This window comes from Cherax quadricarinatus, chromosome 12, assembly GCF_038502225.1.
Source record: "Cherax quadricarinatus isolate ZL_2023a chromosome 12, ASM3850222v1, whole genome shotgun sequence".
Classification (NCBI taxonomy): Eukaryota; Metazoa; Arthropoda; class Malacostraca; order Decapoda; family Parastacidae; genus Cherax; species Cherax quadricarinatus.
In genome coordinates, this window is record NC_091303.1 from 22,492,976 (window position 1) to 22,520,292 (window position 27,317).

Consider the following 27,317-nt stretch of genomic DNA (forward strand, 5'->3'; position numbering starts at 1 on the left):
GTGTTAATTTGTTGTTATTTATGAAATGTGTTATGGTTGTTTATGTTAGGATATACACCTTTTTTGTTTTGTTTGGTACATTGTGCTTGTCCTTCACGCATTACCCTGACAAATGGTGTTTGTCTCTTTTTACTTTATATAATGTGCTCACCCTGTGGAAGAGGGTGTTTAATATTTATTAAGTATAAGTGAATGCTTAAGATTTTGTTTTAATAAGAGTATGATGTAGGTCATTCCTTTTATTGTCAGTTAAATTGTCTTGTTATAATTTTGTCAGTGTATGTTCTGTAGGACTGACGATCATACTGTACTCTTTTTAAATTTTTATTTTATGTTAAGCTGTAATGTTTTTTATATAAAAAAATTATATTTATGTAGCGTTGCTAACAGTGGCAAACCTGACAGTTTTGGTACCTAAGGCGAGATTATGCAAAGGTCTTTCACCTCTCCGTCTATGGCACATCCTCTCTTCCCTCTCCCGGTGAGGGTATTGTGCTGTTGACGGAGGTAAAACACCTTGTAAAACAAAATAAACACGATTCATAAATACATACACCAATAAATATATTTAAAAACTGCATTCATTGTAGTTTAACGAAGATATAAGATGACAGAGGCATGACTCAAGAATACGTAATGACACGATTGCAAACAAACCATACCACGGGTTGGGTTAGAACCCGCAATCAGAGTCACAAAACTCCAGACCGTCGAGTTAGCCGCTGGGCCAGCTAACTACAATAAGATTCATCTAAGTATATTTCTACACCATAGGAAGGTTAGCATAGGCACCAACCACTGACCACAAATGCAAGTTTTGACAGACGAATCTCCCGCCAGCGTGGCCGTGACGAACTCAAAACACAAATTAACATTACGATCGACAACACTCTAATTACCAGACATAATGAGGGCAAATTCCTAGGCCTATACTTTGACAACAACCTGAATTTCAGCACCCATATCCAACACATAACCAAAAAAGTATCCAAAACGGTTGGGATCCTCTCCAAGATACGATACTACGTGCCGCAAAATGCCCTTCTCACACTATACCACTCACTTATTTATCCATACCTCACCTATGCTATTTGTGCTTCGGGATCAACTGCAGCAACACACCTAAAGCCAATAATAACCCAACAAAAAGCTGCAGTAAGAATAATCACTAAATCCCATCCCTGGCAACACACCCCCCCACTCTTCATAGACCTAAACTTACTCCCTGTTCAGTACATCCACACTTACTACTGTGCAATCTACATCTACAGGACCTTAAACTCCAATATCAACCTTGACCTAAAACGCTTTCTTGATAGTTGTGACAGAACCCATAAGCATAACACCAGACACAAACATCTCTACGACATTCCCCGTGTCCGACTAAACCTTTACAAAAATTCAATGTATGTCAAAGGCCCTAAAATCTGGAACACCCTACCTGAGAACTCTAGAACTGCAGACACATTCATCACCTTTAAAACTACCATTAGAAAACATCTTATCTCCCTGATACACCCCATCAACTAACTACACGAATACCACCTAGTGGTTCACACACTCACTCACCCATTTGACCATAAACAGAAATATTAATCTCGATCTTAAAATAATGAATCCTATGATACTCCAATACTGAAACTATGTACTGTGCCAAAACAAAAGCATTCACATTGCTAAACTCACAAAATAGTATTTAGTCACTTAGCCATAATACCAACTTACCTCATAATTTGTAATATTTTAAAATAAAGAATTAAACTAAGTCTGCCCGAAATGCCTAGCCATGCTAGGCGTTCTAGTGGTACACTCTGTAATCATTATTTAACTACATGTAAACCACACAATAACCAAATTCTGTAAATTCAACATTGTAATCCTTATAGAGAATAAACTTTGAATTTGAATTTGAATTTGAATTTGAAAGCAATCGTGTCATTACGATTTCGTGAGTCATGTTGACGGTGGACTGGGATAGGGACTTGAGCTAGAGTTCGTCACGGCCATGCTAGCGGGAGATTCGTCTGTAAAAACTTGCATTTGTAGTCACAGTGGTGCCTATGCTAACCTTCCTATGGTGTAGAAATATACCTGATTGGATGGTTTGGAGTTTTGTGACTCTGATCGCGGGTTTTAACCCCACCCGTGGTATGGTTTACGCCAGAGGCAAATCTATATTTTAAATCTGGTTTGCAAGTTTTTAGATCTAGTAGTTTTTCTATTAAAACCTTATCCTCTTGGTCTTTCTCGATGCAATCACTTATGATATCATCGAAACTACATGGTTAATGCTGATGACAGCAAGACCAATGAGACGACCATTTGTCGTGGTGGACTCCTTGATGAGGGCTACCATGAGGCTGAGATAAGAACATAAGAAAGAAGGAACACTTCAACAGGCCTTCTGACCCATGTGGAGCAGGTCCATGTCCCCCCCGGATTAGACCAATGACCCCCCGGATTAGCCCAATGACCCACCCAGTCTGATCATCTCCACTCAAGGATGGAGCACTGCACCAGACACAGCAGCACAAGCTAGTCAGGTCCAACTCACACCCACACCCACTCATGTATTTATCTAACCTATTTTTAAAACTACACAACGTTTTAGCCTGAATAACTGTACTCGGGAGTTTGTTCCACTCATCCACAACTCTATTACCAAACCAGTGCTTTCCCATATCCTTTCTGAATCTGAATTTTTCCAACTTGAAACCATTGCTGCGAGTTCTGTCTTGGCTGGAAATTTTCAGCACGCTATTTACATCCCCTTTATTTATTCCTGTTTTCCATTTATACACCTCGATCATATCCTCCCTAATTCTACGCCTCTCAAGAGAGTGCAGATTCAGGGCCCTCAGTCTATCCTCATAGGGAAGATTTCTGATACATGGGATCATCTTTGTCATCCTCCTCTGTACGTTTTCCAGAGCATTTATATTCATTCTGTAATACGGTGACCAGAACTGAGCAGCATAGTCTAAATGAGGCCTAACCAAGGATATATAGAGTTGAAGAACAACCTGAGGGCTTCTATTATTTATGCTTCTAGATATGAAGCCAAGAATTCTGTTAGCTTTATTGCGAACACTTATGCACTGTTGTCTTGGTTTTAAATTACTGCTAACCAGAACTCCTAAATCCTTTTCGCAATCAGTAGTATTAAGATCTACATTATTTAGTTTATATGTTGCATGGTTATTTACCTGTCCAACATTTAGAACTTTGCATTTGTCAATATTAAACTGCATCTGCCACTTCTCCGACCATTGCATCAGTCTATTCAAATCATCCTGGAGTGCTCTAGTGTCCTCATTAGAATGAATTGGACGGCCTATTTTGGTGTCATCAGCAAATTTGCTTATGTCGCTATTTATTCTCTCATCTATGTCGTTTATGTAAATTGTGAACAACAACGGGCCCAACACTGACCCCTGAGGAACACCGCTTGTGACGTGCCCTCATTCTGATTTCTTCCCATTTATGCAAACTCTCTGCTGTCTATTTGTCAGCCATGCCTCTACCCAGGGAAAAAATTTCTCCTCCTATTCCGTGTGCCTTAAGTTTCCTCAATAGCCTCCGGTGTGGAACTCTATCGAAAGCCTTACTGGAAGTCCATATACACAATATCATATTCATTACCATGATCTACCTCCTCAAACACCTTAGTGAAAAAAGTTAGTAAATTCGTAAGGCAGGAACGCTTTTCATAGATGAACGTCAGCAGCTCATAGATGGGAGCTCAAGCAAATTCCCTAACCACTGTTCCAGTTCCTTACCATCTATCCGAATGTCCTTCACAGTTTGAGCTGTTGCTGGGATCTTGTCAGCTCCTCATTTTGTAAGTCTGAAAGTTCTCCAAACTTGTCTCACTTCTCCCGCGGTTTGCACTGCTTCCTGAGGTGATTAGATTGCAGTATCTAACACTACATAGAACAAGGCCACTTTCAAAATGTTCCGTGCATCACTGATGAGCTTATCGACGGACTCATAGGAAAAACTGCGCTTTGGGGTCCTCAGTTTCTTTTGCTAGAAAACGCCTCCACATTAATGTCTTTGCAGATGTTCTACAAGTTCTACAAGCTACAAAGCCTTTTGCTCCGCAAGTGCTGAAAGCGTTTTCAATCTTCCTAAGGCGATTGAAGGTCACATTTAACTGCACTGAGAGAGAGATTGGCTCAGTTTGTTAACTTGCTGGATGTGGCTCTGGATGTCTTGCCACAGCACTGCACACACTGAGAACCAGTAAACCCTCCCTTCTTTGTGAAAGTTAAGGCACATGTGTAACATCTGGATATCTTTACTGTAGACGTTTCGCCATCCAGTGGCTTTATCACTACAGATTCTAGGACATAATTAGAAGATAGTAGAACTTGCATAACCTCCCTTCTTTGCTAAAGTCTGGGTCTATATATTTACCATAGGGTCCGTGGTTTTACATCTAATAAGAACATAAGAACTTCTATGGCCGAAATGACATGTATGCCAGGGATGGGGTTCACTTATCCAGGGCAGGTGTGGGTTTCCTCGCTAGCTCAGTTGAGGATGTTGTTAGGGCTTTAAACTAGGGTTAGTTAGAGGTATGGGTTTAGGAATGGAAAATAATGAGTGTCGTAATATTGATTTAGGCTTTGATATCATAAATCTTAATAATAACAAGGAGAGTAATAGGTATAGTGGAAAAACAGAAATGAGCAGGAAGGGTAAAGAGAAAGGAGGGTCTTTGAACATATATTAGACTAATAGCCGTAGTGCTAGAAATAAGATGGACGAGTTGAGATTAGTTACTAGTGCAGGTAACATTAATGTATTTGTCATAACTGAGACGTGGTTTAATTCGAATAATAGGGACACGCCTGCTGAAGGGTTTTAAACTGTTCCAAGTAGAGAGAGAAGTATCGGGAAGGGGGTTGGGGTGGCACTATATGTCAGAGATAGCATGAACTGTTGCATAAAAATGGGTATAAAGTCTGAAATAACACATACAAAGTCTGTCTGGATAGAATTTTCAGAGGGGCAAGAAAAATTAATTTTAGGTGTGATATACCGTCCCCCAAACTTAGATATGGACCAAGGGAGACTACTATGGGAGGAAATTGTTAAGGCTTCAAGACTCGATAATATAATAATTCTAAGAGACTTTAACTTTAGCCACATTAATTGGAATTTCTTGACTGGGAATTCTTCATGCCCACTATAAAAGTTAATTACTGGGATATTGTTAGTGTCCTCCTGTGTAAAAACAGAGAGAAAATATTATTAAAAATTGAGCACATTTCATTCTCCTTGTCAGTATGATGCCCAGAGTTATTTTTAAGGGGACCTATCTTATCTCTAACTTTTGTTTTATAAATCTGGAAAAAACCTTTTTGGTTAGTTTTCGAATCCATAGCAACTTTAATTTCGTGGTCCCGTTTAGTTTTTCTTGTTCCCTTTTTAACGTCCCTCTTAATGTCAATATATTGATTCATAAGATGACCCTCACATCTTTTGATGCTCCTTTAAATTCCTTTTTTATGCCCTAAAAGATATTTGAGCCTATTGCTCATGCATTTTGGGTCATTTCTTTTCGATCTAATTTCTTTATATGGGATAAACATTCTTTGGGCAGCATGTATAGTATTTAGAAAGGTATCATGTTGATAGCTCTCTTCGTTACCCCAGTCAACAGATGGTAAGTGTTAAGGCCATTGTAATCTGTTTAGCGAAAATCTGGGAATGTTACTGAGTTGTTCCTACTATCATACTTCCATTCAATGATAAAGGTAATCGATTTGTAGTTGCTTGCTCCGAGTTCCTCTGTAATTTCTAAATTATTAATAACGGTTTCCTTGTTTGCCAGAAACAAGTCAAGCAGGTTACTTCCCCTTGTAGGTTCTGTCACAAACTGCTTCAAAAAACAATTCTGAACTACTTCTAAAAAGTCGTTAGATTCTAAATTCCCAGTCAAAAAATTGCAATCAATCTGACTAAAGTTGAAGTCCCCTAGAATTAGTACGTTTTCGTGTCTTGTGGCCCTAACAATTTCCTCCCAAAGTAGTCTCCTTTGGTCCCTATCTAAGTTTGGGAGACGGTATATCACGCCTAAAATCAATTTCTATTACCTCTCTGAAAATTCTATCCAGACTCTGTATGTGTTATTTCAGGCTTTATACCTGTTTTTATGCAACAATTTAAACGATCTCGGACATAGAGTGCTACCCCACCCCCCTTACCGATACTTCTATCTACTTGTAACAATTTAAAACCCTGAATGTGACATTCAGCAGGCATGTCCCGATTTTTCATATTAAACCAAGTCTCAGTTATGGCAAAAACATCAATGTTACCCGCACTTGCAACTAATCTCAATTCGTCCATCTTATTTCTCGCACTACGTGCATTAGTATAAAATATTTTTTAAAAACCTCCCTTCTCTTTTCTCTTCCTGCTGATTTCTGTTGCTCCACTCTACCTGTTAATGTCCTTGTCACCTAGTGTCACTGGGTTTCCAATATTCTCCAATAACTCTGCCTATTACTGGTTTCTCTAAAACTCACACTATCACTACACTGAGATTTCATTGATTTTCCATATAAACCCATACCACCGTCTATTTCTAGTTTAAAGACTAACAGCTCCCTCCACTGCGTTGGCCAGTGCTCCCACCCCAATCCTAGATAAGTGAACCCCATCCCTGGCATTTCTACCATAGAAGAGGTCCCAGCTGTCTATGAATGTTTGTCCAGCCAGAAATTGACACCAGTTGCCCTGGACAACCATTCATTTCCAACTCCTCTCCTGGGCAAAATGCCACATATCACAAGGTTCCCACCCTTCCTCCTAATTATCTCTATTGCTGTCCTATGTCTGCTAATCAGGTCTTCACTCCTACGTTTGTCAACATTGTTGTCTCCCACACTGAGGCAGATAATAGGATTGCTCCCAATACCTTTCATAATATCGACTAAACTGCTAACATACCCTGTGCCTCCTCTTCCTGTCCTTAAGACAAAAACCCCTATCCATAAATTTAACCTGACTGTCCCCAACTAAAACAATGTTCTTACCTTCATTGACGAAGTTCGTCGTGACGTTCTCGATGACCTTCGTTGGGGTTTCAAGGGATGTCGACTCACTCTCGTCCGTCAATGCTTCCTTGGTGCTCGTTGTGATGTTCCCAGTAGACAACCCACATTCATCAGATAGCACCGAAAATGGGTTGGAAGTTTCCACAGTAGTCTTCTGGTTCCAATACACATCGTAAAACAACGCCACAACTCCAATAACCACCAAACCTTTATGAACTGACCAATCAACGATGAGCTCCTCCCTTGTCGCCTGCAGCCACCTATCACCATCAAGTCACAGTTATCTTCCATCCAGCAAGATGCAGTCAGCACCTGCAGAGTTCCTGTTGCCTTCTACATCGTCTTCGTCAGTGTTTCTCCAGGCTTAGCAGTTGGGTCTAGTCCTGACTCTTCTCTCTTCGACTCTAGACATTCCTCTCACCGTCTATTCTTCGCCCTGTCCCCAGTTGCCCCTCGCCCTTCGTGGGTCCTTACCTGTGAGTCCGTGTTGTTGTTGTTGTAGCACAAGCTAGTCAGGTCCAACAGACACCAACTCATGTATTTATCTAACCTATTTTTAAAACTACACAACGTCTTAGCTTCTATGACGGTACAAGGGAGTTTGTTCCACTCATCCACAACTCTATTACCAAACCAGTGCTTTCCTATATCTTTCCTGAATCTGAATTTTTCCAACTTGAAGCCATTGCTGCGAGTCCTGTCTAGGTTAGATATTTTTATCACGCTATTTACATACCCTTTATTAATTCCTCTTTTCTATTTATACACCACAATCATATCTCCCCTAATTCTGCACCTTTCTAGAGAGTGAAGATTCAGGGTCCTCAGTCTCTCCTAACAGGGAAGATTTCTGATACATGAGATCAACTTTGTCATCCTCCTTTGTACGTTTTCCAGAGTATTTATATCCATTCCGTAATACGATGGCCAGAACTGTGCAGCATAATCTAAATGAGGCCTAAACAAAGATGTATCTCAGTGTGCCTCACATTGATGCTACTTGGTACCTTATTGCTGAATGCTCTTTCCCACGCTCTTCCACCTGAACTCTGGCAATGATTTTCAAATCAGGTTAACAGCTCTTCAACCTTCAAGATAATTCAGCTTTTTATAGAAGCCGAGACGAGAGTGTTGAGCTTCTGCAACACGCTAAATTAGCCGATGGTATCTGTGGAGCTTTTAGCAGCATTATTATCACCAAATTTAATGTATAAGCTTCAGATGGCACAAATAAAGCCCTGATTTGGAGTTCCTTACTCTTTTACATGATGTTGGCGCCATTATCACACGACTGTTCTCTACAGTCGTTAAAAAGAATATTTAGGTCCACTATTTTTTTTGTTTTTTTTTCAAATTTGACCAGTCAACGCCTATGTCTCCAGGAAATGTTCATTTTCTTGGGGTTTATCTTCAGGTGAAACAATCTTCAAATGGAGTATTTCAAGTGAAAACACTTGAGACTCTTTCAGCGAGAAATCAATGAGCGTGTTATGTCGCACATCAGGACAAGTCAGCACTCAATATCGCTTACGCTCAACTACACTCCCAGGTGTGACTGAAAATGCTTTTGTAAATATCGATTTCAGTTCCTTGTATTCACTTAGTCTCAAGATATCGAATGAGAGGTAAACATCTTAAGGTGTTTACGTGAGCCAGATGCAAGCGCTCTGTGAGACGATAACAGGTATTTTTGGCATCCAGATCAACTATTTAGTCATTCATGAACATCAGCCCATTCTCACACTTCCCGTGAAAGGCGTAGCGGTTTTAACATAGAACGTTTTCGGCAAGACGCCCCGCTGCTAAACACGTAATGCCCTTTTACTGAAAATGCTTATTTCAGGTTTAACTGATATATTTTCAACTGTAAGTAATCTACCATATCCGAAGTTAACTTAACCCAAAATAAACTAAAATTGAAAAAAAAAATGTAAATAGACAAAGTTCAAAAACTTACACTAGGTAAATATTTACAAATACGTACTTACATTAAAATTTTGGCTTAAGCGAGTCATAACATGCAGCAGGAGATTATGGTGGCGATCAAAGTGGAAAATACCGCCATTGACCTCGTTGTTGGACTGAAAACCCACCACGTTCCTGAGGGCGGCCAGGGAGGAAATGCACACAACGTCGGTGTCGCTGTAGAAGCCCCCAACTCTCCACACCAACGCCAGCCTCACCATGTCGCTTAGGTTGATCGCAGGCCATGCTAACACAAAAATCATAAATTAACCATCACTGTGGAAAATTACATTTATCTGAATGTATCATTATGTACATAACAGTAAATGAACAAAGATAATTATTATTTATCAGTTAGACAAGTAGGAATTTGGGACACCTAGGTCGCAAAAAATGTCCCCCTTCGATACCTAACACTGTCGTATCCACAAGTTGCTCTGGACCTATTAATTACAAATGAAATGTGTATCACCAGGAATGCTGGTAAATATATAAATTTGTGGACTGTATATTAAAAATAATAAATGATTATATATACACACACATACCTGGAGTTTACCTGGAGAGAGTTCCGGGGGTCAACGCCCCCGCGGCCCAGTCTGTGACCAGGCCTCCTGGTGGATCAGAGCCTGATCAACCAGGCTGTTACTGCTGGCTGCACGCAAGCCAACGTATGAGCCACAGCCCGGCTGGTAAGGAACCGACTTTAGGTGCTTGTCCAGTGCCAGCTTGAAGACTGCCAGGGATCTGTTGGTAATCCCCCTTATGTATGCTGGGAGGCAGTTGAACAGTCTCGGGCTGCTGACACTTATTGTATGGTCTCTTATCCCTGCTTTTCATTGGGGGGATGTTGCATCGTCTGCCAAGTCTTTTGCTTTCGTAGTGAGTGATTTTCGTGTGCAAGTTCGGTATTAGTCCCTCTAGGATTTTCCAGGTGTATATAATCATGTATCTCTCCCGCCTGCATCCCAGGGAATACAGGTTTAGGAACCTCAAGCCCTCCCAGTAATTGAGGTGTTTTATCTCCGTTATGAGCGCCGTGAAGGTTCTCTGTACATTTTCTTGGTCAGCAATTTCACCTGCCTTGAAAGGTGCTGTTAGTGTGCAGCAATATTCCAGCCTAGATAGAACAAGTGACCTGAAGAGTGTTATCATGGGCTTGGCATCCCTAGTTTTGAAGGTTCTCATTATCCATCCTGTCATTTTTCTAGCAGATGCGATTGATACAATGTTATGGTCCTTGAAGGCGAGATCCTCCGACATGATCACTCCCAGGTCTTTGACGTTGGTGTTTCGCTCTATTTTGTGGCCAGAATTTGTTTTGTACTCTGATGAAGATTTAATTTCCTCGTGTTTGCCATATCTGAGTAATTGAAATTTCTCATCGTTGAACTTCATATTGTTTTCTGCAGCCCACTGAAAGATTTGGTTGATGTCCGCGTGGAGCATTGCAGTGTCTGCAATGGAAGACACTGTCATGCAGATTCGGGTGTCATCTGCAAAGGAAGACACGGTGCTGTGGCTGACATCCTTGTCTATGTCAGATATGAGGATGAGGAACAAGATGGGAGCGAGTACTGTGCCTTGTGGAACAGAGCTTTTCACCGTAGCTGCCTCGGACTTTACTCTGTTGACGAATACTCTCTGTGTTCTGTTAGTGAGGAAATTATAGATCCATCGACCGACTTTTCCTGTTATTCCTTTAGCATGCATTTTGTGCACTATTACGCCATGGTCACACTTGTCGAAGGCTTTTGCAAAGTCTGTATATATTACATCTGCATTCTTTTTGTCTTCTAGTGCATCTAGGACCTTGTCGTAGTGATCCAATAGTTGAGACAGACAGGAGCGACCTATTCTAAACCCATGTTGCCCTGGGTTATGTAACTGATGGGTTTCTAGATGGGTGGTGATCTCGCTTCTTAGGACCCTTTCAAAGATTTTTATGATATGGGATGTTAGTGCTATCGGTCTTTAGTTCTTTGCTGTTGCTTTACTGCCCCCTTTGTGGAGTGGGGCTATGTCTTTTGTTTTTAGTAACTGTGGGACGACCCCCGTGTCCATGCTCCCTCTCCATAGGATGGTAAAGGCTCGTGATAGGGGCTTCTTGCAGTTGTTTATGAACACGGAGTTCCATGAGTCTGGCCCTGGGGCAGAGTGCATGGGCATGTCATTTATCGCCTGTTCGAAGTCATTTGGCGTCAGGATAACATCGGATAGGCTTGTGTTAACCGAATTCTGTGGCTCTCCCATAAAAAATTCATTTTGATCTTCGACTCTCAGTCTGGTTAGCGGCTTGCTAAAAACCGAGTCATATTGGGACTTGAGTAGCTCACTCATTTCCTTGCTGTCATCTGTGTAGGCCCCATCTTGTTTAAGTAGGGGCCCAATACTGGATGTTGTTCTCGACTTTGATTTGGCATAGGAGAAGAAATACTTTGGGTTTCTTTCGATTTCATAACAGAAGGAGAATATCTTAAAATCACTCACCAATTCGACTGGAGATTAAGGTGTATCATACTCAGAAAACCTCACTGTCTAAATTTATGAAAATACTGGCCAGAATTAAACATAAACAGACTTATCTGAGGTTCCTGGAGCTGTCTTGTCCAGTCGCCTGATATCTCAAGGTATGCAGGACTGCACATCCAACAATTTCGTCTCCTATTTGATAGCTCTCAGCCCAATTTTAACCTCTAGAGCACGAAAAATTCTTCCTATTACTAACATCTGTTACTCTCAATTAAAAAACAATGGCGAGTACGTCTGCACAGGCGCAGGTACAGGCTTCCCATTTTTTATAACAATTTTTATTAATACAGTATGGCCATCTATTTACATATAACTACTGTATTTCTGGAAAATATATACAGTATTTTGCACACTGCAGCCGGCCAGAGTTTGTTGCTAAACGACTCAGATTACTCCTTCCTTTAGTAGACGATTCCAGCCGATTCTGGCTTGAGTGGCTGTTCTCCTAGTAGGTCTTACTACGATTTCATCTTCCGGCATCACTTGGTCCGCGTTATCTTCCATATCACTCATGCCACTTTCCCTCAGATTTTCATTTACATTTGTTTCAACACCAGTTAATTCCAAGGGAATCAATTTATTAATTGTGCATAAACTTTCCTGGCCATGACACAACACTTTGACATTCCTGACAACACCTTGTGCATCTGGGTACAATGTCAATACTTTGCCCAGAGACCACAATGTTCGATGTTGTTCAGCGTCAATTAACACAATATTACCTGGTTGAATGGTCTGTCGATTTACTGCCTCTGTCGCACCATAAAAGTGTTCACATAGTGTAAGAAGATATTCCTTACGCCACACACTAGATCAATGATCAATTACTTTATTTAACACTTTAAATTTATTACACAACACTGCTGCATCATTGTAATCTTCATCACTTTCTTCTGGATTATCTCTATAGACAGGGGCCGCTTCCAATTTCCTTCCACATATTAGGTGAGAAGGTGTTAATACATCTGCATCAGGTGTATCACTCATGTACGAGAGAGGCCTATTATTTATACAATTCTCCACCTCCACTAACACTGCACGGAATTCTTCCAAATTAGTTTTCTTCCGGTGTAGTACTTTGCGGAGACACCGCTTCACTGTGCCTATAAGTCTTTCGTACAGCCCCCCCTGCCAAGGGGCTCTAGGAGTAATAAATTTCCAGGTACACCCTCGCTGGGTTAACAGAGATTAAACATCATTACTATTATTTAACTCTACCAAATGTTGAGCACCTGCTACAAAATTTGTGGCATTATCCGAAATCATCAATCTCGGACAGGATCTCCTAGCTGCAAATTTTCGAAACAGCTGTATAAACTGTTCTGCAGACAAGTCCTGTGCCACTTCTAAATGAACTGCCCTAGTAGCAGTACAGGTGAACAAACAAACATACACTTTCAGTGGAACACCATCTGAAGTACCTGTTAAAATTATTGGACCACTATAGTCTACACCTGTTACATCAAATGGTTTCACTAATTGTACACGCTCCTTAGGCAATGGTGTAGGACCTGGGTACATATAGGATCTGGCATCCACACGGCGACATATTACACAAGATTTAATCACCCTTTTTACACTTTGCCGTCCTTGTGGAATCCAGAAAGTTTCCCTAATACAATTTAAGGTATCTTGTACCCCACCATGTATTACATTTTTATGGGCATTTAAAACAATTAAATTTGTTAGATGATGAGTTTTGGGCAGTAAGATAGGGTGTTTAGCATAATCACCCAATTCAGCATTTTGTAACCTACCTCTGCACCTAATTACATTGTTCTCTAAATACAGCCCCAATTTCTCTATTATGGAACCTTTCACAATTTTTCTTTCCATCATCAATTTAATCTCATTTCCATAAATTTCCTCCTGTACCCTCTTTATCCAATATTCAAGAGGATGTGAAAACTTAAATGAAATATTCATCTTGTTTAGAAATTTAAACGCCAACTTAGTTACATTGATTAGTTTGGGTAAAGAGGAATACCTGTTTATGTCAATGGCTAAGGAAGGACAAACTATTGGAGTGGTGGTCACAGTAATTTCAACAGGAGCAATATACGCCTTTTGTATAGGCCAATTAGCTTTATTTACCAACCAGCTCAGTCCTTCAAACCATGATACAGCATTTACAAATTTAGCATAAGATAAACCTCGAGACAAGAAATCAGCTGGATTCTCCTCACCAGGTATATGATTAAATGTTAACATATGCTGACCCAAACTATTATACTTCTCTTGCATCTGATTAATTTCAGCAACTCTGTTTTGTACATACACAATTTTACTGTTTCCATTAAGAATCCACTGTAAGGATACCTCATTATCAGACCAAATCACAGTGTCGCTAATATTTATCTCCTGCAACTTATTTCTTATATAATTAGCTAATTTGACACCTACATAAATGGCTGTTAATTCCAACTGAGGCAAGGTATGTGATTTAATTGGAGACACTTTAGCCTTAGACATAACAAGAGAAATAACACTACTACATTGAAGGTAAGCAACTGCTCCATATGCCAATTTTGAAGCATCACAAAAAATGTGGAGAACATTTTTCCCATTTGGATTGGCCACCTGGCATGGGAACTCCAACATTGGAATTTTCTCATAATCACCAATTAATTCATCCCACCTGTTAATGAATTTCTCAGGTAGAGTTTCATCCCAAGCACATTCAAGTTTCCATGCTTCCTGTATTAATAATTTCCCTCTTAGAGTAAGGGGTGACACTAAACCTAGTGGATCAAAACATTTGGAAACTTCAGCAAGCAAGACTCTCTTAGTTAATTTATTGAGCATATTGTAATTATTAGGTTTTAACATAAACAAATCTCTCTCAGTGTCCCAAGTTAATCCTAATACATTACTATATTTTGGGACTTCATCTCCAGGGTAATCTTTACTTATTTTGTCCTTTAATTTGGACGAATTATTATTCCATTCCCTCAGAGGCATATTTGCACTTTGCATTATTTTATTAGCCTCTCCTTAAGTCATTAACAGTTCCTCTTCAGTTGACGTCACACCCAGGAAATTGTTCACATAAAATTGTTTGCTCATTACTTTACTCAATGGACTTCCCATACGTTTAAGGTGTGCATTTATCGTCGCTTGAAGTAGGAACGGACTGGATGTAGCACCAAATAATATGGTCCTAAAGCGAAAGGTTTTCAGAGGGCTAAGTGGGTCACTAGGATTCTCAGGCCATAAGAAGCAGGTACAATCCCGGTCAGCTTCTTGTAAACCCACTCTTAGGAAAGCTTTACTTATGTCAGCCGTAAAGGCATAATGCTTCATCCTGAAATTTAATAAGATATCTCCTAATTTTTCCGTCAACGACGTACCTGTCATCAAATAGTCATTTAAACTAGGTACATTTTTGTTACTCCTGGCACTACAATTAAACACAATCCTCAGAGGAGCGGTCTTAGAATCCTTCTTCACTCCGTGATGTGGCAAACAGTGACCATAAATTTTGGCTTGCTCAGGAGGTACCTCTTCTATAAATTTATTAATTAACTGCTTAGCAATTATATCATTATAGGCAGTTAACAGTTCTGGTGTCTTACTCAGTTCGCGGAGCTGAGCCTTTAACTGTCCATATGCCATTCTGTAATTAGTGGGCAATTCTGGATGGTTCAGTCTCCACGGAAGTCGTACCCAGTATTGTCCAGATTCAAATTTTACATCTCTAAGGTATTGTTCTTGAGTAAAAGAATCGTCTGGACTTTCTTCATATACATTTATTCCAATGCTGTCTAATTCCCACAATTTATACACTGGTTCAACACCATCCTCTATGGAAGAATTATACTGGGGCACGATTTCATGAGTAAGAGACACAGTTATGGTATTTGTAGTTTCCTCTAGTCATGAATTATTATTACGAGGAATCCTACCATACATTACATGGCCTCCTGCAGTCTTCAAAAGGGTGACACCACATTTCTTTACCATACCCTTTACAAAGGAGGCATAATAGTCACTACCTATCAAAATATTTATTGGGCCTACAGAATCATCACTTACACCAGAAGGTGCTAAATTTACATTATGTGAAAGTCTTTCTGTAGCTTTACTAAGTCCTACTGTAGATATTTTCTCTGAAAGTCTATCTACAATTACTGCATTAACACGTTTTTTCTCATTGCCCAACCTGACAGTTACATAAACAGTGTCATACAATTGAGCTCTTTTATCTGAGAGAAAACCAGATAATTTTAGAGTGGTAGGATCGCCCATTTGTACTTTCATACAATCAAGACATTTACGTTTTATGAAAGTACGCTGTGATCCCTGGTCCAATAATGCATTTGCATTTTTTGATTTATGCCTTTTATCATCAATTTTACCTGTAACACAAGTAAGGCTACTTCAGCAAAACCATCATTATTAACATTAGCAGCAATTTTTACATTAGCTACTGTTGTGCCAGGATTGTTAACATTATCATAATTATCAGCATTATCATATAGACTCTTACACATGACTATATGGTGTCTTCCTTTGTGACATTGATAACAGTAGTTTAATTTGGCATGACAATCCTTTACATTGTGAGTACCTAAACACCTGATATCTCTGTCAAGTTCCTCCAATCTTTCAACTTTATCATTCCATGAATTGTATGCATTGCAATTCTTAGAAAAATGAGTACCCTTGCAGAAAAGACAATCTCTCTTTTTTTTTTGGACTGGTTTCTTATTAACTGGGCTACCCTTAGGAGGGCACTTATTCTTCTTACCTTGTGGAGAATCATTATTTCTGATTCCTGCTACTTAACATGCACCTATGCAACTCTTTTTAGGAAATGAATTTTGATTATTAACATTGGGATAAGTTTTCCCTTTGTGAAACTTGACAGATACCTCAGAGTTATTATGTGTTGCATCTTTAAAATGAGCTGGTTGCCTGGTCTGCAACTGAACAATTAATTCTTGTAGACCTAGTCTTATTTCCTCCAGACCAAAATAACCCTTGTGATATTTGTTCGAGAGCCATTCAAGTGTTTTACAGCTTAATTTATTCTGTACCATGGCACTCAATAACCAGTCTGATTCCTTCAGATTATATTTATTAGTTAAAGTTTTGAGAGTGCTCTCCAGTTTAACTCTAAACTGCTGTAAACCTTTGTAAGTGTGATCTGGAGATTTTAAATTAAGAAAGATATTCACTAGATCCAACCTACTTTGTTCTATATTACCATAAGTGACTTTCAATAAGTCAACTGCTTCCTTGTAAGAGTCATCTACATTAGGAAAGGCTTGTATGAGTATGTGAGCATCTCCTCTTACCTGTCCTTTGAGGTAAAATAATTTAGTTACACAGGATAGGTCACTCCTATCATGCACAGCTGCTTTAAAAAATTACCAAAACTCCTCCCAATTTTCTCCAGGATTAAATACAGGTAAACACAATTCTGGGAGTTTTGGCAAAGACATCTTATTTGTTGGAGCAGACTGATTAACTGCCTGGTTTACACATTTTAATTTATTCAAGGCCTGACTTTTACAAGAAAGAATCTTTTCTTCTAATTCATAAGACTGATTAATCATGAGATCTACTTCAGTCTCATCTACATGGTTTACTAACAAATCTCCTTCATATTTGTTGTAATATAATTTGTATGAATCATAGCTATTACCTAAAACATCTAAATACAATTTTAAATCATCAGTATTCACAGTTTCTTGATTCATTAATTCCAAACATTTGTTGTATGCTTTTGTTACATGCCTTTTTCTAGCTTGCAGTGATATTTTTTTTTTTGCTCTGTATTCCATATGTTTGTCTTCTACATTAATTTCCTCATTTTCAGCCATGATGCAATGTATTAAATTCAACTTTATTAATAACACTGATTACAACTTACAACACTGATACAACTTACCTTTGAATAAATCCTAGCTACTTGAGCTTAGCAATTACATGTAAGAAAATAATATAAACTTCAAATGTACATTAATACAAACCTTTAGCCAGACTCGGCTTATCAAAATTATTATTATACAAATTAACATAAATCCTTGCCAGAATTTGGCATAGCAAAATTAATATTATATACAATATAATTAGCTACACTTGTCTTATCAATTACACATACACTGATGTAAATCTTGGCCAGAATTGTCTATCAAATTAATATTGTAATAATTATAATCCACTACACATTAAGTAAATTTGTGAACTTAACATCCACCTCCTTCTGTCATTTCACATATAATTATTTAGTAATTAACTAATTAATGACTTCACTAATTACCTCCGGTTCAAGAAGGACCAACGGGCAAAATTAAATGTGGAAAATTACATTTATCTGAATGTATCATTATGTACATAGCAGTAAATGAACAAAGATAATTATTATTTATCAGTTAGACAAGTAGGAATTTGGGACACCTAGGTCGCAAAAAATGTCCCCCTTCGATACCTAACACTGTCATATCCACAAGTTGCTCTGTACCTATTAATTACAAATGAAATGTGTATCACCAGGAATGCTGGTAAATATATAAATTTGTGGACTGTATATTAAAATTAAAAAAGGATTATATATACACACATATACATAACAGAAGGAGAATATCTTAAAATCACTCACCAATTTGAGTGGGGATTAAGGTGTATCATACTCAGAAATCCTCACTGTCTAAATTTATGAAAATACTGGCCAGAATTAAACATAAACAGACTTATCTGTGGTTCCTGGAGCTGTCTTGTCCAGTCGCCTCATATCTCAAGATATGCAGGACTGCACATCCAACAATTTCGTCTCCTATTTGAGAGGTGTCAGCCCAATTTTAACCTCTAGAGCACGAAAAATTCTTCCCATTACTAACGTCTGTTACTCTCAATTCAAAAACAAACAATGGCGAGTACGTCTGCGCAGGCGCAGGTACAGGCTTCCCATTTTTTATAACAATTTTTATTACATAAAGTATGGCCATCTATTTACGTATGACTACTGTATTTCTGGAAAATGTATACAGTATTTTCCACAGTCACCATCCACACAGAGGCAGCATTTTTCTTTGTGCCACTTGGGGCTAATTTATTGCGCACCCGCAGTTCATCCTGTGTGTGGTAGAACAAGTAGTCTTTGTTACACCCTACAGGCCGGGCCGCTGTGTTCTTGTCTCATTTGATAGGTCATGGGGTTAAGTTCCTTATGGAGGATCGAGCCTTTGCGTTTCCAAAGTAAAATGTTATATGGATAATCAGTTATTCAGTGGTATATGTGGACACTAACAAAACAAAATTTAGATTTACCACTACAAACATTGGTCATTTACCAAGTTAGAATCTTACCACATAATAAATGATTCATCTAGCTAGTGGAAATTGTGGATATAATCTCAAGATTTCAGAAATCTTATAATTAACAATAAAGTGATTTGCCATTTTATGATTTTATTTCAATTGTCTCTTAAATGGTTGGATGTTGGAGAATCTATGATATAGTGTGACCCCTGGTTGTCCACACACTTCACATGATTAACATCATGCAGACCAATGTGATACAGATATTTATAGCCTAGCCTTAGTCTGGTGACACCATTTTGTAGTCTACCGAGCTTGTTATTTCCACCATAGATATGTTTTACTTGGAACATTTAATTATGACGGTCAGTGAATATTATCTGCAATGCATCTATTTTCTACCACTTTGTCTGGTAGTTCTTTTCTATTTTTCTCGACTTCTATTTGAGAAGTCGAAATTACAATCAACATTTTTTTTATTTAATGCAGGATTAGCCAAAGCATCGACTTCATGTTCCCTGCGTCTTGTGTGAGAGGTAATAATCCCTTTGTCAATAATTTGTTCATTCATCTATCTTGCTTTAGATACATACAGTGTTACATTCAGTGTTACAGTGTTACATTCACATCTCAGGAAGTCAAAACCAGTTAAGCTTTCTGTACTTATATATTATATATTTAAAAACCTTAAAAATTGTTCTTAGACTGCCTAGCAGCTTGACTTTCATATTTCTTTTTGGCACCACTGCCATATATATAGTGATTTTTTCTCAAATGAGATTGAAAATGTATATCCAAAATTAAATAGCATGTGGAAAGGCCGTCATAGTACGTTCTACTCAATTTTGGAAACACTTCTACAATCCTGTTAATGAAAAATGCACCTTATATGGAAGCTTTATAAGACAGCTTACTGTATCACCCACAATGTATGTACACTGTTACTACTAATACTAAGTGTTGGTAAAAGTTATTAGTGTGTACCATCTGTGGATTTTTTTTTAATTTTCCTAAATTCAGCATGTAATTTTGAATGATATAATAATTGTGTATTAAAATGTGACGCTGATTTGACCCTTCAAGAAATTTTGTGTGAAGGAGGGTGTGCAGCGGCCACGGAGTGATACAGGGGAGACACCATAATGGTTTATGCTAATGGTGAAATTTAATCCAGCGTCATTAACACCATAAGTGAGTGAATTGGCCTGAATTTGTGGTCAGAGCCTTTATTGGTGTCCCCTGCTGAAGAATAGGGACAGAAAATTTACGAAACCATCATAATAGGGAGGTGAAACTGGAAAATGAATAATCCAGCATCATCGCAGCTCACCCCTAGGAAGTACGCCATTTACTAAACAGTTAGATACTGACTGGCCAGTTAGATTCTATTTGTTAGGTAGGCGTTTAGGGTGTGTTCCACCAACAATAAGTGTCTTCCAGTGATGTTCAGGTTAAATTTTCCTTTCTATCTATTGGTATAAAATGCATGTATCAGTAGCTAGATGCTGTAAATCCAATCAACCTCCCTTCGAGTCACCAATCCAATATACAGTCCACTTTATAATAATAATTTCCCAGAGTTCCTGGTATTAAATGTTTTTATATGTTCAAATAATTTTAGGCCCGACTTTGTTTGTGGGAGGGTGTGTGGGTCACCGAAGGCGGCGTATGGTGCAGCCTAGTACCTTAAAATCCCATCTAGCTCTGAGGTACAATTAATCTTGGTGAGTTTAATATATTGTTGCTTAGTTGTGTCCCCCGTAAATTATGTGGATGAAATAATTCAGGAATGTACCTGTGAATCTCATCCCCATAATTTCCCACACCATCGGTGTGATCACAACCTACTGGTGTTGCTGTTCCAGGTCCTGGAAGTGTAAAGAGGCATGAGAGGGGTGTTGGAGAAGACCTTCCCCAGGTCAGTGGTGACCACCCGCAGGTTGGTGTACTGTTGTAGCAGACGAGGAGGCAGGCCATCCTTCACTTCCACCGCTGGTGCAGTCATTACGTACCACACCCTCGCTTCTGGATTCTGCTGAGCCATGCTGAAAGTCGGGTTTCTGTTATAAGTAAGCAATGTTTTGGTCCTGTCAGGATAGCATGGCAGTTACCTTCCTACATCACAGCAGTAACTGAGTCGTCTGTATTGCTGATTTTCTTTATAAATCAGAATGCACACTAGGGAGGCAAGAGTGCCCTTCTTATCTGTTGATTTTTTGTAGTTCATATTAAACACAGGAAAGGCAGCAGCCGCCTGCTTACCTCTCAACAGCACACCAGGCTCGGTAGGCTGGTCGGGAGTTACAAGACGTCTCTGCCAGCACAATGTTCCTCGCGTCCTCCCACTCACTCTCCAGGCTGACAAGAACACACCTAAATATGTTAATGTTTACTGCAAACGAAACGTGTGACAACATTACGAATAAAAGAAGGGAAAGATGTTGCAGAGTTCTTACTTAATATATATTATTAAAAAAATTATTGGTAAAGGCAGCAACACATTACTGTAATGTGTTTAATTTGAATAGTACTGTGGAATTTTTTTACATAATTTCCTAAATCTAGAGCATATAAATGAATAATATAATTGTGTATTAAAATGTGATGCTATTTGGGGGGGGGGCCTAGAAGAACTGCTGAGTTATGCCGGGGAGGGAGACGCCATATTGAATTTAATGTGTGAACACTGGACTCAGGTATGCAATGTGATCGAGAGTTCTCGAAGGTCATTTGAGTTTTTCGGCCTGAATTTGTAATTAGGAACCCGTGTTAATGTCCCCTGCTGAAGAATTGGGACAGGAAATTTGCCGGACTTCAAGAATTACATGTGGATGGTGGAAGATAAATGCAAACATCACTCACAGGGAAGTACATCTTTAGTCTTTGCATTTGGATCTCTAGCTGGCCAGTGTAGGGTCTAGGTGTTAGACAGGTGTTGTGGTGTGATCCATCTACAGTAATTAAATGGTAAATATTAATACCAATTATATTTTGTGTACCCAGCAAACCTAATTATATACAGTCCACAACTTTGATTATCAGAGTAGCTGGTTTTAATATTATAATTATTAATTTAATGTCAGGTCTAGCTTTTTATGAAAGTGGTAGGGAGTGGGCAACGTGGGAGTTATAGTTCAGTGACCTGCTGTGACTAAAGTCCCACTTACGTCACCCAAATTACTTGAAGGTAATAATTCAGGTAATGCCCTATAGGCCTCCTGCAGGTGTTTTGCTCACATAATAATAATAATTTTAACAAATACTATACGTTATTTTTTAGATATTTTTTTGGAAAAAATTATCTGTTTCTTTGAAGGCAACAAAAAATAAGAAAATATTGTCTCGTTATATAATATTAAACAGATGACAGAGGTTTGAGAGAGATGTGCAAAAATTGAACGAAAAGCTAATTACACTAATTGAAGCTGAGTTTTAATTTACATAGTAATTAATATAAGGCATCATTGGACGAGCTAAACAGAGAGCTAAATATCCATCACAATACACTGTAATTAACTCCATTTGACAGTGTACAAAATCCTTAAAATCAACATAAATATATTTATCATTACTTTATAGCCCTGATGCAGCTCGTAAGCAAAAATATTGAATATGGCATTGCATTATGTTCTATACATGAGTAATCGATTTAACACTTAAATCAGGATTAAAGAAAAACTTAATATATTAAGATATACACACCTCGACGTGCATACTCTGCTGGTTCCAGTACACATACTTCGAGATACACCCTGCAGAATATATTTAATGGATTGTTGAGTTTAAAGGCCTATTGACTAGTCGAGGGCTATGTTTCACTTGGACACGGCCAGTGTATATACACTGAGAGTTTACCTAGTTAACTCTTACTAAATTTTATACTCTTCTATTATTCAAAACATGATATGTAAGAGTTATCTTGGTAAACTCTCAGTGTATATTCACTGGTGATGTCCATGTGAAACGCAGCTTCGATGACCCTCGACCAGTCAATAGGCAAAAATTTCTGTTACTCAGAACATGTTATGTTCTGAGTAACAGAAGTATTTTTTGCGTATATTTGGAAGACGTTACTCACGTTTTCATATCAAGCTGGAAGAAACCAGTATCGATTCAGTAGTGTATTGCTAGTGGTAATAAAAAAAGACACAGGCAAAGATCAAGCGGCAGCGGCAGCGGCAACAGGAACCTTGTCCTCTATTTTTACTTCTACCTGAGGTTCCCAGCAGCCCAGTGATGACCTAATCAAGACCCACATAACACTAACATGTGTGGATACCCAGAATGATATAAATCAACTACAGAAATCACCCAAAAGTTCACAAATTACCAACTAATAGGACTCGTACTATCACCTCCTACCCCGCTGCCACTGAAGTGACACTCCACAACATTCACTCATCACCCATCGCCTACTATTCACCCGAAGCCACAGCCAATGGACAAGGGTCAGAGCAATAAAAGAAGATCCAGTAACCAGCTAAGGACTCCTAACATCAAAGGTGAGAGCAGAAATAACACGAGGAAAACTTGTGGTACTGCCAGCCAGGACACAACCCTCATCACCCACCGGCATCACCACAACACACGACAGACAACAACAAACATGGCTGCCGCCACAGTCCAAGATAACTCCTTCCCAGTATTTGATGTCAAGAAGATTACCGACCCAGAAATAGCTAAACTCCTTACGATTCAGAACCAAACGTTCACCAAACTAACTCAAGAAATGCAGGAACTAAAAGCTAGCAATGCAGATTACCTCAACAAGATCACTGCTCTTGAACATAAACTAGACACTCTGGAACAACAAAGCAACACCCACACCCAGTTCCTAGACACCATCAACACTCTAAAAGACCAAGTCACCCTACTTACTACCAACATTATAGAGGAAAGATCAAGAGTGGACCAACAACTTGCCAATGTCATAACCAACTTCCAAGACCATAATGACCAGCAGCAGCTATCTGACGCTGTTGTAGTTAACAGCAAACATCTCCCACCCACAGTCACCCAAGAGACCTGCATGGAGACCACTCTACAGCTTATCAAGGACCACCTTCACCTTAACATACGTAGTGATGACCTAAAAGATTGCAAACTGATGGGCTACCAAGCGGGTAAAAAAATAGTGCTGTTAAAATTCCAAACTGGCCTACAAAGAAACAACCTACTAAAAACATCTATTTCTATGAAATCTGATGTTTACGTCAATGAGTGCCTTACCAAAACGAGACAAAACCTTCTTTATCGGCTAAGAAAATTACGCTATGCCCAAAAAATCCACCAGTGCTTTGTGAGGGATGGAAAAATCGCAGTTAGGAAACAGCCCACTGGGAAGAGATACTTCATCTCTACAGAACATCACCTTAAAACATTCCTAAGTGAGGCTGGACTAACAGAATCAGAGTAAAGTGCAGATACCCACAGTCCACCGTTAGTGTTATATTGTCATAAATTTGTGCCCCCCTAAATTTCTAATACCCCAACTACTTTTGATTGTCATTGTTGTATTCAACGACCATTCTACCTCATAGTCTTAATTGTGTTTAATATCTACAGAATCTATCTCCTTTTTTACAACTTACCACATCACTGTTCTATCTTATTTTATTATAAACTAACCATAACTTGTCCTCAATAATTCTACCTCACTTTAAGAAATACTCAATTACCCAATTTTATTCTAAAATCCCTATTATTGCCCAATTTTGCTCTAAACTATATTGACCAAACTTATTGTCAACTTCTTTTATTGACCATTTTTATTCTATACTTTTTTAAACTAGTATTTTCAACTACAACTTTTATATTATCCTGTCTACCATCTTACTAGCATATTATAACCAAGTTATTGCCATTTTTATTTTTATCATTTTTTTTTATTATTCTTTTGCTACCTTAACTTGTGTATTTTATCCTGTCAATTTAAATCTAGTTATACTCTAATTCTTGTAATCAACTTATATAACACCTTAGTGCAATTATAATTGAGAGTCTTGTGCCTTTTTTATATTATTAGATTAAACTCAGTTGTACTATAGCTCATTCTAACTCAATACATAGTCAATACCAAATTCACTATATTAGACCACAGTGCAATTACTAGTGAGAGACTGGTGCTATTTTTAATTTGTATTTTTATATTATTAGATTAAACCTAGTTGTACTATAGCTCATTCTAGCTCAAAACATAGACTCCACAAAAGTCATTATATTAGACCTTAGTCCAATTACAAATGAGAGTCTTGTTCTATTTTTAATTTGTATTTTTATATTACTAGTTTATACCTAGTAGTACTTTAGTTCATTCCAGCACAACACATAGACGACATCAATTTCATTATGTGTATTAGTGACTATACTCTATATGACCAAAATACTCTAGCTATATACTTGTCCAAACTTCCCACCACTACAGATATCAGTACTAGAACTCAACACACAACTCAGGATATAAATAACCATAATATAAACCTAGAAGATGATTGATTACGTTGACCCTGATCTAAACCTCCATAATCGGACACCCAATCAAAACCTATTGGAAAGTAACTGCCTTTATTACACAGCATCACAAGCCAGCACTATCCTAAACAATGCTAAAAGTCTATCAGTACTTAACTACAACATCAGGTCCTTAAGGAAACACTATGATGACCTCCTGGCACTCCTTGAATCACTAAAGACACCCTTCTCCTGCATTATTCTTACTGAGACCTGGCTTAAGCAGGACACAATAGATATCTACCCTCTACCAGGATACACAGCAATTCACAACTGCAGACCAAACCAAGTTGGGGGTGGTATTGAAATCTATTACTCTAACCAATTATCTTGTATTAGCACCACTTGCTTTAGTGATGAATATGGGGAATACATTTTTGCTAATTTTACTGTAAAAAACCTTAAGACACCTATAACAATCGGTGCCATTTACCGGATACCTCACACAAACATCCCAAATTTCAGTGAGAAATTAAAGTCACTAATAACAAACAGACAAATGAATAAGCACCACCTTCTCTTAGCTGGAGACTTCAACATCAACCTTGGCATACTAGATGATCAGCCTGTAACTGATTTCATCAACAATATGAACAACACACTTCTCATACCAACAATAACTAAACCAACCAGGCTCACTGAGACAAGTGCAACCATAATAGACCACATATGGACCAATATACTAGCCCCCCTTAAATCAGGGATAATCACAGATAGCACTACAGACCACTACCCTACCTTCCTCCTGACAAACATTAGTAAACCACCACTTGAATACAACAAAGTCTCATTTAGACTCCATGACGAGGCCTCAGTAAGGAAGTTCACAGCTGACCTAGAGACTGTTGATTGGCCTACAGAATTCTCCAAGGCCAATGGTATTGATGACTGGACAGACATTTTTCTTAACAAATTACTTAGACTATACAACAAACATTGTCCTATAAAAACGAAACAGATCACAAACAAACGGCTTGGTTGCCCATGGCTAACTAGCACCATTCTGAAATCCATTGACAAGAAACACCAACATGAAAAGCAATATAGACAGGGCTTAATACAAAACGATATTCTTAAACACTATTCATCAGACACTGCAAGGCTCCAGGCGGACATCAACCGAATCTTTCAGTGGGGTGCAGAAAACAATATGAAGTTCAATGATGAGAAATTTCAATTACTCAGCTATGGTAAACACGAGGAAATTAAATCTTCATCAGAGTACAAAACAAATTCTGGCCACAAAATAGAGCGAAACACCAACGTCAAAGACCTGGGAGTGATCATGTCGGAGGATCTCACCTTCAAGGACCATAACATTGTATCAATCGCATCTGCTAGAAAAATGACAGAATGGATAATGAGAACCTTCAAAACTAGGGATGCCAAGCCCGTGATGACACTCTTCAGGTCACTTGTTCTATCAAGGCTGGAATATTGCTGCACACTAACAGCACCTTTCAAGGCAGGTGAAATTGCTGACCTAGAAAATGTACAGAGAACCTTCACGGCGCGCATAACGGAGATAAAACACCTCAACTACTGGGAGCGCTTGAGGTTCCTGAACCTGTATTCCCTGGAATGCAGGCGGGAGAGATACATGATTATATACACCTGGAAAATCCTAGAGGGACTAGTACGGAACTTGCACACGAAAATCACTCACTACGAAAGCAAAAGACTTGGCAGAAGATGCAACATCCCCCCAATGAAGAGCAGGGGTGTCACTAGCACGTTAAGAGACAATACAATAAGTGTCAGGGGCCCGAGACTGTTCAACTGCCTCCCAGCATACATAAGGGGGATTACCAACAGACCCCTGGCAGTCTTCAAGCTGGCACTGGACAAGCACCTAAAGTCGGTTCCTGACCAGCCGGGCTGTGGCTCGTACGTTGGTTTGCGTGCAGCCAGCAGCAACAGCCTGGTTGATCAGGCTCTGATCCACCAGGAGGCCTGGTCACAGACCGGGCCGCG

The 27,317-nt window shown here is 38.8% G+C and overlaps 1 protein-coding gene across 1 annotated transcript in view; it reads right to left on the reverse strand.

Annotated features, from left to right (window-relative positions):
• Nucleotides 1–26,880, reverse strand: part of LOC128686575 (lactosylceramide 4-alpha-galactosyltransferase-like) — a gene marked incomplete at its 5' end in the record, with an annotated part of 38,080 nt that extends 11,200 nt beyond the window's left edge. The window contains 4 exons of the mRNA XM_070084365.1: nt 9,059–9,282; nt 20,682–20,878; nt 21,096–21,164; nt 26,840–26,880. Of these exons, the coding sequence (XP_069940466.1) occupies nt 9,059–9,282; nt 20,682–20,878; nt 21,096–21,164; nt 26,840–26,880 (531 nt within the window). The remainder of the gene's footprint in view (nt 1–9,058; nt 9,283–20,681; nt 20,879–21,095; nt 21,165–26,839) is intronic.
• Between the last annotated feature and the right edge of the window lie 437 nt (nt 26,881–27,317).